General features: G+C 39.8%; 1 protein-coding gene across 2 annotated transcripts in view; it reads right to left on the reverse strand.

Moving 5' to 3' along the window:
• The window catches only part of unc5ca (unc-5 netrin receptor Ca), a 244119-nt gene that overhangs the window by 21989 nt on the left and 206873 nt on the right, over positions 1-15257 (reverse strand). For both annotated transcript variants that reach the window (XM_079815892.1, XM_079815891.1), the window contains one exon: positions 9174-9365. In XM_079815892.1, coding sequence (XP_079672018.1) covers positions 9174-9365 — 192 coding nt within the window. The remainder of the gene's footprint in view (positions 1-9173; positions 9366-15257) is intronic.

A 15257-nucleotide genomic window follows, 5' to 3' on the forward strand; every position in this document is an offset into this window, starting at 1 on the left:
GGTAGGGATGGATAGAGGGATGGATTAGGGATGGTTGGATGGATGGAAAGGTTTGGTTGGATGGTTGAGGGAGGGATGGATGAATGAGGGAGGGATGGATGGATGGAAGGAAGAAGGGTGGGAGGGATTTATAGCCAAATCCATTTAACACATCTAGATCTATCAGGTTATTAAATACACTACTGTATTTTTAATAATGTTCAATTTAAAATGACTGTTTTCTATGTGAATATATTGTAAAATGTAATTTATTCCTGTGATCAAAGCTGTATTCTCAGCATCATTACTCCATGTCACATGATCCTTCAGAAATCATTCTGATATGATGATTTGCTGCTCAAGAAACATTTATGATTATCAATGTTGAAAACAGTTGTGCCAATATTTTTGAGGAAACCGTGATACATTTATTTCTGGATTCTTGGATGAATAGAAAGTTCAAAAGAACAGTAACTGTTTTATAACATTACAAATGTCTTTATTGTACCTTTTCATCATCCTTGCAGTATAAAAGTATTCATTTCTTTTTGAATGCTCGATGTCATTCTTCATATTTAAACTGACATATTGTACTTGGTTATTTTCATTTAGAATAACCGGTTTCATTTCGTCTACACACACATTACATAAAAAAGCCTTCTTTTTAATTTCCCTAGAAGTGACAATTTTGAAACAACATTCAGACGAAACACTGCTTTATTCATAAATGTTTTTGAGATATTCTGCATAACTTGGATGTAAACATAGCTAAGATCCCCTTTTATTGTCTGGAATGGAGAAGCTCTGTGACCCTGCCAAACATCTCCTTCTGCGATCCGTGCAATGCAAAAAGCCATTCGTGTTTGCACCAACATAACACAATGCAGAATGACTTTTTTGGGTGACCTATTCCTTGTATGTTTTTCTGTTGTGTGCTGTTTTGAAATGAAATCAGTGTGTGTGTGTGTGTGTGTGTGTGTGTGTGTGAGCTGGTAAAGGACTCTTATAGCCAGCGGCTGGTAATCTCCATACTGATTGCTCATTAACATTCAGCTTCCAACAGTGACTAAACAGAGGATTGTCACTGCACACCAGCGCTCTTTCTTTCTCTCTCTAGTTACTCAGGTGTGAGCATTACTCACTGCGAGTGCTCACACTCCTGATGCTCACTTTAAAGTTATTCATCATGATTGGCGAGAAGGTGTAAACCGCACTGCATTGCATCACACCTGCCGATGTAAACGCATCCAAATCTGCAGCCTCTGGCGGGAAAGATCTTCAACGGAGCAAAACAGGAGAACTGACGGATGTGGAACGTCTCGCTTTACCATCAAAACATCTACCTCTGTATTTATCAAATCATTCGTTAGCGTCCTCCGCACGGCGCTTCCGCCCTGACAGGGTGCCATTTACACCTACAGCCCGCTTCATGTTTAATTAACAGAGGAAACGAGCGAGAAAATGGGGAGAAAAGCGAGACAATACGAGAGCGAGCAGAACGACGATTCTTCATTAATGATAACCTGTTCGGGTTGGAGAGTGACAGGCATTCTAATGTTCTTCAGATGAAATGTCACCTGAGTTTCTCTCTCACTCACACACACACACACACACACACCACACAATTTAACACCGGAACACTGCCTTCCATTCCGTTCACCACTTGATTGGAATTTTAATCATTCCTGTGTCTTACGGTGACACACACACACTCCCACAGTTCCTTGCTGAAAGTGTTGCATTGACTGAAATCAGCAGTAAGAGAGATTCTCTCTGAATAGCGCGTTTGAATGTTTTACTAAAGCAATAATCCACTCAAGGATGTGCGTTATAGTGATTTGCATGTAATCAGTGCCGGTGTTGTGCCGAATTTCGATCCCTTGCCAAATGATTAAACCCCCCCTCATTGAAGTTGCTACCTGATTGCCTAATCCTAACCCCACCCCTAATCCTAACCCCTCCCCCACACCAAATCCTAGGCTGAATCCGAAATCGCCCCCCTATACCCTCAAATCCCACATTGCACTGCAATAACGAGTGTACAACCGATGTACACTCAATTAATGTCCGACTTCACACACTCGTTTTCATTCACTCCTTCAAGTGAACTATATTAAGCCGGGTGCACACTGTGCGATTTTGGCCACGATTTTGCCGTCTGAGACAAATTTTGCAAATCCTAAAAGATTCCTCTGAACCTAGGTTAAAATCGGAAGTCTCTGATCGTTAGTTTGACATGTTCACCGGCAGCCGATTAAAGGGGGGGTGAAACACTCATTTTCAGTCAATCTCATGTCAATCTTGACTGCCTATAGAGTAGTATTGCATCCTTCATATCTCCAAAAAGTCTTTAGTTTTATTATATTTATAAAAGAAAGATACGCTGTACGAGTCTTTCCGAGAAAAGCCGAGCGGCTGGGGGCGTATCGTTTGGGCGGAGCTAAAGAATGACGAGCGTGCGCAACTATTGCGTTGAGCTATGCATGTTTACATAGAAAAACAATGGAATCGATAGCTAACAACACAAAGACATTTGAAGTGAGTTTTACTCACCACCTGCTTCTAACGCGCAACCGTGAACCTTAATCGCTGGGACCGCTCTATCTTTCAGCATTAGACGAGCTACAAATCCGGAGTTGAACTGTACCTTGTTTATAAACTATCGTTGCTGAAATTCAGGGAACAAACAAACACTTGCACAACTCTGTTGCTGCTCCGGAAAAACAAACTCCATCCACTGTCCCATTAACGCTGGGTTCTTTGGGAAGCTGTGCAGGGTTGTCTTGCCATGACAACCAAAAACACACGTCTTTGGTGACATTGTTGATTTCGTGAAGTCCTATGACAGCAGGGCGGCCGGCTTCCCTAAAGCGTTTGCTCTCTCGCTCTAGTCGCACGTGCGCCCTTCTGGGAGAAGAGCCCGTACTGCCCTTACAAGGACATTTTGCACATCTGACGTCACATCTACCCATACTCGAAAAAAAACGAGTATTTTTGGCACAGAAATACTCCATCAAACGTCCAACTTTTTTTTTTTTTACTTTGTCCATGTTTAGGATGGGAATCCAAGTCTTTAACAGTGTAAAAAGCTCAGGATGCATGAAACAGCATTTCACCCCCCCTTTAATGACCGCTGTGATCAAATTTGACCTCAGACGAAATTCTGGCAGTGTCAGAAGATTTGGCGCACGGTCCTGCAGTGTGACTTCTCCTACGACGACCGTCAAATTATCTTCGTTTTTCAAGACAAACCATGACCAAAATGAGCGCTTGAGATTTCTTTGTAGCCATCATTTCAATCCGGCGTGTAATGCAGCTCTCAGACACAGAACGTGTCATTGATTGATGATATAAAACTCCGGACGAGTTTTCTTGCGTGCGTCTGTTTTTAGCGCGCCATGACTATCGTACAGTCTGACATTAATGACTACTTAGATCTTACAGTGTGACATGGCTTACAGCGGGGATCATGTTCGTACAGCCTGACAAGGAACAATCGTGAAGGACTATTATGAATCGCACAGTGTGCACCCGGCTTTAGTTGACTAACGTAGGGAATAGTGAAGGACGGTTTACGGGGAGATTTCGGATTCAGCCCTAGACCCTTTTTACAGACTGTGATGATGCGTTTTAACGGTCATCAGTATCGTAAATCCTGCATCGTTTTTATGTATGTACATTTATAACACTAATTCTTTGCATATTATTACTTTTGCATCAAATTACAAAAAAACAAGTTACCACTGCTGTGAGGGCGTTTCTAATGCAGCGTCTATGGGAGTGATGGTAAAAATTTACCTATTTCTCTCTTTTGACTGCCGTTATCAATCTCACTATTTTTTCCCTCTATTTGAAAGTTGTGAAATCACTATTGTGGCGTTTTTCTTTTGCTATTTGAGCAAATGGGCACACCAAACATTTTTTAATGTATTCTCTCATTCACAACTATAATAGTTGACCCAACTATGACGACTTCCGCTCTGAGAAACCCGGAAATGTTAAAAGGGTCTCTAGACCTTTCACACAATAACTGGAAATACGTAATCGTTGCGGAAGCAGAGTTCCTGTCAAGAGTCAACTAACTGGTTGAGCCACCCTTAGCAGCAACAACTGCAATCAAGCATTTGCAATAACTTGCAATGAGTCGTTTACAGCGCTGTGGAGGAATTTTGGCCCATCCAACCCACTTGGAGGGTTTTCGAGCATGAAATTATGTTTTATTAACAAGGTTCGGGAGAAGCATGTTCAGATAATTGACACAGGTGGAGAGCACTCAGCTAATCAACAATAGAGGTATTTATACACGCAGCAGTCCTACCTCCGTTTGTTGACAGTTATCAGCAACCCTTCCACCACCCCTTCGCCACCCCTTTTAACTCTAAAACCACTTACATATACGGGGGTACTCTGGGTTTGGGCCTAGTTCCGAGCTGGAAGCCCTCCCCCCGGACAGCACGCCAAATACGCATTAAATTACTCTCTATAAATTATATGTAAGTGCGAACTCGTGGACTGCCATGCCACAGCATCTCAATAGGATTCAGGTCAGGACTTTGACTAGGCCACTCTAAAGTCTTCCTTTTGTTTTTCCTTCAGCCATTCAGAGGTGGACTTGCTGGTGTGTTTTGGATCATTGTCCTGCTGCAGAACCCAAGTTCGCTTCAGCTTGAGGTCACAAACAGATGGCCCTACATTCCCCTTCAGGATTTTTTGGTAGACAGCAGAATTCATGGTTCCATTTATCACAGAAAGTCTTCCAGGTCCTGAAGCAGCAAAACAGCCCCAGACCATCACACTACCACCACCATATTTTACTGTTGGTATGATGTTCTTTTTCTGAAATGCGGTGTTACTTTTACACCAGATGTAATGGGACACACACCTTCCAAATGTTCAACTTTTGTCTTGTCAGTTCACAGTAGAGATGCGCAGTTGGCGGTTACAGCCGTGGATAAAATAACGAAAACGTGACGAAAAATAATATTGTAATTAAATTCGGGCGGGTGGTGGTTGAACCAATCAAATGAAAAAAAAAAATGAATAGTTAAATATTGTTAAATATCGTTGCAGCGCCTGGTAGGCCACTAAGCAAACCTGCAAGCTATGAGCCCAGATGTCAGTATGGAGGCCTAAACGTCTCGTAGATGAGACTGCCTGGGTTATTTTGTTTCAATATCAGTTATATTTTAGAACCGCCAGTCATTGTAGCCTAACACTCAGGGAATAGCCATTTAAAAGAGAGACAGATTATAGAGTGATATCAGAAATGACTTCGGGCAATGGCAACGCGAGATGTTCAGAAGAACGCACAAGCTAAACTCCTACAAGCTCAATAACATCCACAGCAAAAAAAGAAGGTAAAAAAAATAGTCTGAAAACTTTGCCCATTGATTAGACGTGCAAGGCAAGCAGGCAAGTTTTGGGAACATGCACGTTGCACTGTTGTGCGGTGGACTTTCGTTTCTTTAATATCGAGGCTCAATAGTTTGTTTCTTATATGATCGTTAGGCCTGCTGGTATAAAGTGAATTGTAATGTCAGCCTGAAAAAGACGCGCTCTCTTCCCACCCAGTCAAAATTAACGGTTTAATTTCTTCAGGCTCGCCCTAGTCGTCACCCTGACATGAATGCGTAGAGTTAGGCGGGTGCGGCTTTGAAAATTGGTCAAAAAACGTTGGTGCGGATGGATGGCCACGGATGATGAGTTTTGTGCTCGGCGGTTGCAGATGAAATAATAGCCCATCCGCGCATCTCTAGTCCACAAAAAGTCTTGGGGATCATCAAGATGTTTTCTGGCCAGAAATGAGACGAGCCTTGATATTCTTTTTGCTCAGCAGTGGTTTTCGTCTTGGAACTCTGTCATGCAGGCCATTTTTGCCCAGTCTCTTTCTTATGGTGGAGTCATAAACACTGACCTTAACTGAGGCAAGTGAGGCCTGCAGTTCTTTGGATGTTGTTGTGGGGTCTTTTGTGACCTCTTGGGTGAGTCGTCGCTGCGCTCTCTTGGGGTAATTTTGTTCGGCCGGCCGGCCACTCCTACGAAGGTTCACCACTGTTCCATGTTTTCGCCATCTGTAGATAATGGCTCTCACTGTGGCTCGCTGGAGTCCCAAAGCTTTAGAAATGGCTTTATAACCTTTTCCAGACTGATAGATAGTGATGTGACATTTGAACCGAGTCGTTGGAGCTTGTATCGAGCATAAATGGGTGTGCCAGATGAAGCCCCGATTCGAGGCTTGTGTTGTTAATGGAGAAATCACATGACCAATGGCAAACGAGGCCCCGGTTTGTGTGGGATACATCATCGGTTCGGTCTGAGTGTCGCCTCGGGTTCGAAACCTGCGCCACCTTGTGGTTGTTGTGGCGTTTCAGAGAAGTGTCAGGAGTAGTAGAAGTGTGAGTGTCAGAGAGTTGTGTCATTGTCGTTATTGTGGTTAATATGTGTTAGGGCTATATATTATTACATTATGCTATTATACTACAGTGTACTACATTAATACTATTAGGTAAGATTGTTTTTCTCTAATAGAGTTTTCCTCTATTATTAGGTGTCCTTTGGCATCTGCTGGATAGCACGGTTGATCACAGTATAAATAAATAAATAATTAATTAACAGTGTGTCTGACAGTTGTCTTTGTGCAAGTAAAGTCAGACAGACAAAGATACATATTTTATTTTATACCCAGGCAATGGACAAATGTCTGCTCAGGTCATTGGCTCAGGATTAATGGATTTGTCTGCTATTTCTTTGTACAGTAGCTAGGTGTCACTAGTGAGCAATGATGAATGAAGCTTCAGGTAATGAACCTTTTGGTGAAGCAATGGGCTGCGAGGTCTCAGTGGTTCAGGAAGCCTAATTTTGCCATCTCTACTGATAGATCCCAATTACTTTCTTTCTCATTTAAGCTTTTTAAGTCTAGCTTTTGTAGATCTTTTGGTCTACTTCTTAGTCAGGCAGGTCCTATTGAAGGGATTTCTTGATTGAGAACAGCTGTGGCAGTAATCAGGCCTGGGTGTGGCTAGAGAAACTGAACTCTGAACTTAGGTGGGGCAAACACTTTTTCAAACAGGGCCATGTAGGTTTGGATTTTGTTTTCCCTTAATAATAACAACCTTCATTTAAAAACTGCATTTTGTGTTTACTTGTGTTATCTTTGACTAATGTTTAAATTAGTTTGATGATCTGAAACTTTTAAGTGTGACAAACATGCAAAAAATAAGAAATCAGGGAGGGGGAAAACACTTTTTCAAAAACAAAAAAAAGTGTAATTAATCAAGTTAATTTTTTAATCGATTGACAGCACTAATCAAACAAAAGAAAACGGGAGAATAATTCACTGTTCCTCACAGAATAACTTTAGTAACTTTAATAAGAGTTAATGTAGCCTATATTTAATTCATATGGAGTTTAATTTTTAAAGTTGATTACTTTATTCAATTTCTGTAAAGGCTATTATTATAAGTAGGCCAAATTGATTTCATTTTTATCTTTTTTCTATTGCAGTTGTCCTATTGTTTGTCATTTAATTTTTTATGGTATTACGGACTCTTTCCACTCACGGTTGTCCACTCATTTTTGGGTTTTAATGAACGCATTGACAGGGGCCCCCTTACAAAGTTTTGCTTAGGGCCCTCAGAAGTCTAGGACCTCTGCATGTAATAGAGTGATTTACAGTGCCTAAAATCCCCTTCAACCCAATATGACAAAAGACACTCATGTTTTAAAATAGTTACATTTATGTTTAAAGGTGTAGTTGTGCAGAACACAATTATGTGTTTTGTTCTGCAGACAAAAGAAAGTCTGCCGATTATTCCAAAATCCAAATTCTACCAACTATGGAAGCTTGTTTCCGCCACAGAATAAAACATTTAAAAAAATAATTTTGACTTTATAACTCACAATTGCGACTTAATATCATGCAATTCTGAGATAAATGAAAAAAAAACGTCATTTCACTGAACAGTCATTTCAGTGCATAATAAATATGTATGGTTTAAATATATTACAATTATTTTTTAATACATTCATTGAATAATTTCATTTTGTGACCCTAGATTGTATTTTGTCTTATGTTCACTAAAGTCCAGTTCACACCAAGGACGATAACTATAAAGATAAAGATAACGATAAAGATACATTTCTAAAAATCGGTCTAAAGAATAGCAGAGTTCACACCACAGCTTTAACGATAACGATGTAGAGAAACGATATCGTTGGAATCAGAAGGATTTTATCCAGCTGATGAACGATAAAAACATTGACAGCCAATCAGAATCCATCCTGCTGTAACAAGCTCGAGCATTTAAAGCGGCAGACAAGCACGCGCTTAGAATAAATAGAACAATATTGTCCGCTGGTGTGGACGCTAAGATAGTTATCTTTATAGTTAAAGGAACATCTGATTAGACCGTTAGCATCTCGCTCAAAAATGACCAAAGAGTTTTGATATTTTTCCTATTTAAAACTTGACTCTTCTGTAGTTACATTGTGTACTAAGACCGACGGAAAATGAAAAGTTGCGATTTTCTAGACCGATATGGCTAGGAGCTATACTCTCACTCCTGCGTAATGATCAAGGAACTTTGTGCCTTACCGCAGGTGCAGCGGCGCAATGATATTACACAGCGCCTGAAAATAAGCGAACTTCCGTCAACATAACCAACGTGACAACCTGCTTACACAGAGAGCGTGCTGGGGACTATTTTCAGACGCTGAGTAATATGCTAAAAGTGCAACCGCCAGATCCGGAGATCGGCTGAATGGATTCGAAAACGGTAAAACTCAACTGTTTAACTCTAGGGGAGTCAGAAAATGAGCCTATTTTCAAAAAAAGTTGGCGTATTGCTTTAACGTTCTTGGTGTGAACGGGCCTTAAGACTACATTTATTTGATGAAAAATACAGTAAAACGGTAATACGGTGAAATATTAAAATAACTTTTTTAAAGATTTGCTGCTCAAGAAACAATGTTGAAAAACAGTAGTGCTGCTTCATATTTTTGTTTTGTATCATGTTTTTTTTAATCAGGATTCTTTGATTAACAGAAAGTTAAAAAGAACAGCATTTATTTGAAATAAAATTTTTGTAGCGTTATAAATGTCTTTACTGTCACTTTAATGCATCCTTTTTTAATAAAAGTAATAATTTCTTTACAAAAAAAGCTTTCAGATTTCCACTGACGGATGATAGTCTCACCTGAGCGAGCCTGTTTGATGTTGACAGGCTGAAAGCCGCCGTTCAGCACAGACGAGTCGATGATGTCAGAGTGAAATCGCCGGTGCGTCTTGCGATACACGAGCAGAGCCACGATAACAGAGACGACCAGACACATGACCACCGCCATCACGATGCCCACGTACAGCGCCACCTCATCTCCACCCGGCGCAGCTGCAACACAGACAAACACAGCGGATGTTCAGAATCAATACTAGACTTTACTATATACTGCCAGCTATTTAAAAACAGTAAGTGTAACCGTATTACTTCATGGTGAAATGTTTGAACACTAGTATGCTAATTTACTGTCAGATGATCTCATGTTTAATTCAGCATTTCTTTTCATTTGTCCAGTTATAATATTAGAAATACACTTTTGTGCAAACATCTTATCTTTTGACAGTCCAATTGATTTACATTGGAAATGGCAGGTGAAGTTGAGCACATTGCATTGTGGGATACAGTATTCTGAGCAGTGTGCCCTGTCTACTGAACATTTGGGGAAATGTAGAATATTAAGGTATAAGTGTATTTGGCCTATACTTGTAATCTATCTTTTGATCAAGATATTCTTAAAAGTATAATTAAGTATAATTGTAATTGTGTTTAATCTTTTGATTGAGTAGCCTATTAAATATACTTTTACATAGTTTTACATACAGCCTAATTAAACTTACATTGTTTGAAAATATTGATTCGAATATTGATATAAAACGGATATTAATTCTGTGCATCTGAATTTTTGTGTTGGCTGGTCCACTGGTAGTGTACATAGGATTTTACTTCAAATCTACTTTAGATTTGACTGAATTTACTTTAGATTTTACTCTTTCCACTGACTGAATTTTCCAGCTATCCATGTTTTCACTGTTATACGGTAGGAAGCGCTATGACAGATCTTCTGAAAGAGGACAGAATCTCCAGATCAAAACACAAGCAAAAAGAGAGCAGAAACAAGCGATAAAAGCAAGGCTTATACACATTGTATTCTTTGAAAAGAAAAAAAAAGTTTGCAAATGTAGCTTTTTTTATGAAACTTACCCATATTCATGTGTTGATTAATCAAAATGCATGAAGCTAGAATAAAACAGTTTTTTTTCCCTTAAAAGCTGATAGTCTGACATATTTCTTTTGATATATTGCATGTTCCGATATTCATATTACTAAATATTCTGGGGGCTATAACATGTTTGTTAAAATGATCAAAAATGTTGCCGGTGGCTGGCAACATGAAAAAAAAAAAAAAAAAAAACGCTGGCAGGGAATGAGTTAAAAAAAAATCATTAATTGAAATAAAGCTAGAATAAAATACAACAAAATGTAAATATTAGATGAAATACTTACACAAAAATGAGAAACAGCCCCTTAGCAATTAACCAAAATAAAATGAGTTTAAGTTGAAGTACTAAAATGACTTAAACTGAATTAAAGCTAAATAGAAAAAAAAGAAGGAAAAAAAACTGCACAAAATAAAAAATAAAAAAATCTGGAAATATTAAAAGAAAATTCAAAATATTAATAAATACAATAATGGTATACAAATCATACTAAAATAGCACTGATCCAGGCATATCATGCATACAGAAAATTGCAAGGGTAAAGTTAGGGATAGGTGTGGTGGTATGAGTAAGTTTAAGGGTAAAGTTAGGGACAGGTGTGGTGGTATGAGTAAGTATATGGGTAAAGTTAGGGACAGGTGTGGTGGTATGGGTAAGTTTAAGGGTAAAGTTAGGGACAGGTGTGGTGGTATGGGTAAGTTTAAGGGTAAAGTTAGGGACAGGTGTGGAGGTATGAGTAAGTTTAAGGGTAAAGTTAGGGACAGGTGTGGTGGTATGAGTAAGTTTAAGGGTAAAGTTAGGGACAGGTGTGGTGGTATGAGTAAGTATATGGGTAAAGTTAGGGACAGGTGTGGTGGTATGAGTAAGTTTAAGGGTAAAGTTAGGGACAGGTGTGGAGGTATGAGTAAGTTTAAGGGTAAAGTTAGGGACAGGTGTGGTGGTATGAGTAAGTTTAAGGGTAAAGTTAGGGACAGGTGTGGAGGTATGAGTAAGTTTAAGGGTAAAGTTAGGGACAGGTGTGGTGGTATGAGTAAGTATATGGGTAAAGTTAGGGACAGGTGTGGTGGTATGAGTAAGTTTAAGGGTAAATTTAGGGACAGGTGTGGTGGTATGAGTAAGTATATGGGTAAAGTTAGGGACAGGTGTGGTGGTATGGGTAAGTATAAGGGTAAAGTTAGGGACAGGTGTGGTGGTATGGGTAAGTTTAAGGGTAAAGTTAGGGATAGGTGTGGTGGTATGAGTAAGTTTAAGGGTAAAGTTAGGGACAGGTGTGGAGGTATGAGTAAGTTTAAGGGTAAAGTTAGGGACAGGTGTGGTGGTATGAGTAAGTTTAAGGGTAAAGTTAGGGACAGGTGTGGTGGTATGAGTAAGTTTAAGGGTAAAGTTAGGGACAGGTGTGGTGGTATGAGTAAGTTTAAGGGTAAAGTTAGGGACAGGTGTGGTGGTATGAGTAAGTTTAAGGGTAAAGTTAGGGACAGGTGTGGTGGTATGAGTAAGTTTAAGGGTAAAGTTAGGGACAGGTGTGGTGGTATGAGTAAGTATAAGGGTAAAGTTATGGACAGGTGTGGTGGTATGGGTAAGTATAAGGGTAAAGTTAGGGACAGGTGTGGTGGTATGGGTAAGTTTAAGGGTAAAGTTAGGGATAGGTGTGGTGGTATGAGTAAGTATAAGGGTAAAGTTAGGGACAGGTGTGGCGGTATGAGTAAGTATAAGGGTAAAGTTAGGGACAGGTGTGGTGGTATGAGTAAGTTTAAGGGTAAAGTTAGGGACATGTGTGGTGGTATGAGTAAGTTTAAGGGTAAAGTTAGGGACAGGTGTGGTGGTATGAGTAAGTTTAAGGGTAAAGTTAGGGACAGGTGTGGTGGTATGAGTAAGTTTAAGGGTAAAGTTAGGGACAGGTGTGGTGGTATGGGTGAGTTTAAGGGTAAAGTTAGGGACAGGTGTGGCGTTATGAGTAAGTATAAGGGTAAAGTTAGGGACAGGTGTGGTGGTATGAGTAAGTATAAGGGTAAAGTTAGGGACATGTGTGGTGGTATGAGTAAGTTTAAGGGTAAAGTTAGGGACATGTGTGGTGGTATGAGTAAGTATAAGGGTAAAGTTAGGGACAGGTGTGGCGTTATGAGTAAGTATAAGGGTAAAGTTAGGGACAGGTGTGGTGGTATGAGTAAGTATAAGGGTAAAGTTAGGGACAGGTGTGGAGGTATGAGTAAGTTTAAGGGTAAAGTTAGGGACAGGTGTGGTGGTATGAGTAAGTTTAAGGGTAAAGTTAGGGACAGGTGTGGCGGTATGAGTAAGTATAAGGGTAAAGTTAGGGACAGGTGTGGCGGTATGAGTAAGTATAAGGGTAAAGTTAGGGACAGGTGTGGTGGTATGAGTAAGTTTAAGGGTAAAGTTAGGGACATGTGTGGTGGTATGAGTAAGTTTAAGGGTAAAGTTAGGGACAGGTGTGGCGGTATGAGTAAGTATAAGGGTAAAGTTAGGGACAGGTGTGGTGGTATGAGTAAGTTTAAGGGTAAAGTTAGGGACAGGTGTGGTGGTATGAGTAAGTTTAAGGGTAAAGTTAGGGACAGGTGTGGAGGTATGGGTGAGTTTAAGGGTAAAGTTAGGGATAGGTGTGGCGTTATGAGTAAGTATAAGGGTAAAGTTAGGGACAGGTGTGGTGGTATGAGTAAGTATAAGGGTAAAGTTAGGGACAGGTGTGGTGGTATGAGTAAGTTTAAGGGTAAAGTTAGGGACAGGTGTGGTGGTATGAGTAAGTTTAAGGGTAAAGTTAGGGACAGGTGTGGTGGTATGAGTAAGTATAAGGGTAAAGTTAGGGACATGTGTGGTGGTATGAGTAAGTTTAAGGGTAAAGTTAGGGATAGGTGTGGTGGTATGAGTAAGTTTAAGGGTAAAGTTAGGGACAAGTGTGGTGGTATGGGTAAGTTTAAGGGTAGGGTTAGGTGTTAGGGATGGGTAAACAGTGTAATCATAAATGTAATTACAGAAATGAATTACAGATGTAATTACATGCACGTATGTTTTAAAAAATGTAAGTACAATGTTAAATCGTGTATGTACACAAGAAGTGCATTCAAACATTAGTAGGCCTACATAGTAGTTAAGACCACCTAATATAAAGTGGGTTCCACTATTGTTTCAAATGTTTGAATAACGCCTACCGATTCACCTCCTATTTTTAACACTCAGAGCGGTATTTCATTTCAAATGACACATCATCGTAGCGGCATATGGGTTAAAGGTCACGCCCGAGAATGGCCTTTAAAACAATGGCATTAATCAGTTTATAAACCCTGTGCATCAATCATTAAAAGGATTTTTCACAGTAAGAGAGAGAAAATTAGACCGCCAACTGCAGGAAGATGAAAAAAGCCACCTGAAAATAGACAGTCAGACTGAGAGAGAAGAGAATCCAGTCCTTTAATTTAATGAGGCTATAAATTATTACATGCCATATTGCTCATCTTCCTGGAAATCAGCCTCATTCTTCAGCAGACTGCAGGGGAACAATAGTGACATGTTCATCCGACCTCTTTTCCTGTGGATCCTCTGTGTGTGTGTGAGTGTGTGTGTGTGTGTGTGTGTGTGTGTTCTGAATTTGTGTATGTGAAGATTAAAAGGGGATCAAGGCCAAAATGAAACCGCAGCTCTGAAACATCAAAGAGAGAAGCAGCCAAAATCGTCACAGTCTCTGATGTTTAAAGTGTGTGTGTGCTTAAATCCCCTCTTACGTATCTATTGGATGTATAAAGCACATGCTGGCGCTTCTCACTCATTAAACTGCAACAAAGGTACACAGATTAAAACTCCACTCATGCTTCAAACATCCGACTTATCGGGCTGACATTGACAGCAGCATGTCTTAAAGAGGCTAGACTCAGGGTTATGAATATTCATTAGGATCCTTCACAGACTTAAGCCCATTGGTTAGGCCCACACTGATCCACCGAACCAGCAGAGGGTGCAAAACTGATGTAAAAATACTAACACACAAAATTGCTTCAAAGCAGATTTACAGAAAATCATGAAGTTGATGTTTTTATCTTAATATCTTCATGCCTTATAGTCGCATTTAGCAGATTAGGGCCGTGAGGAAATATAGTGTACATTTTGCGACAATACAAGCAGTTGAGATTTGCTATTTTAGTACACATGTTGAGTATATACAGATAAAGTTGGATATACTTACATATACAACTTTATATAAAGAGCTAGGCGATAATTTAGATAAATTTTACAATGAAATAAAAAAAATCAGGCATTTGAGATTTGCTATAAACCAGTCATAAGGGTCTTTTTTTTTAATTGAGATTTATAAATCATCTGAAAGCTGAATAAATAAGCTTTCCATTGATGTATGGTTTGTTCGGATAGGACCGAGATACAGCTATTTAAAAATCTGGAATCTAAAGGGTGCAAAAAAAATCCTAAAAAAATCGCCTTTAAAGCTGTCCAAGTGAAGTCCTTAGCGACACATATTACTAATAATAATACATATATAATATATATTCAGTAGGGAATTTACAAAATATCTTCATGGAACATGATCTTTACTTAATATCAATTGCCACAAATATACCCGTGCGACTTATGACTGACTTTGTGGTCCAGGGTCACATATAGTATATAGTAGTAGACCTATTCATCACGGCGCCTGTTAGTGGGTGGGATATATTAGGCAGCAAGCGAACATTTTGTCCTCAAAGTCGATGTGTTAGAAGCAGGAAAAATGGGCAAGCGTAAGGATTTAAGCGAGTTTGACAAGGGCCAGATTGTGACGGCTAGACGACTGGGTCAGAGCATCTCCAAAACTGCAGCTCTTGTGGGCTGTTCCCGGTCTGCAGTGGTCAGTCTCTATCAAAAGTGCTCCAAGGAAGGAACAGTGGAGAACCGGCGACAGGGTCATGGGCGGCCGAGGCTCATTGATGCACGTGGGGAGCGAAGGCTGGCCTGTGTGATCAAACAGACGAGCTACTGGAGCTCAAATTGCTCAAGAAGTTAATGC

The sequence above is a fragment of the Gobio gobio genome (assembly GCF_949357685.1).
Source record: "Gobio gobio genome assembly, chromosome: 4".
In the NCBI taxonomy this organism is placed as follows: Eukaryota; Metazoa; Chordata; class Actinopteri; order Cypriniformes; family Gobionidae; genus Gobio; species Gobio gobio.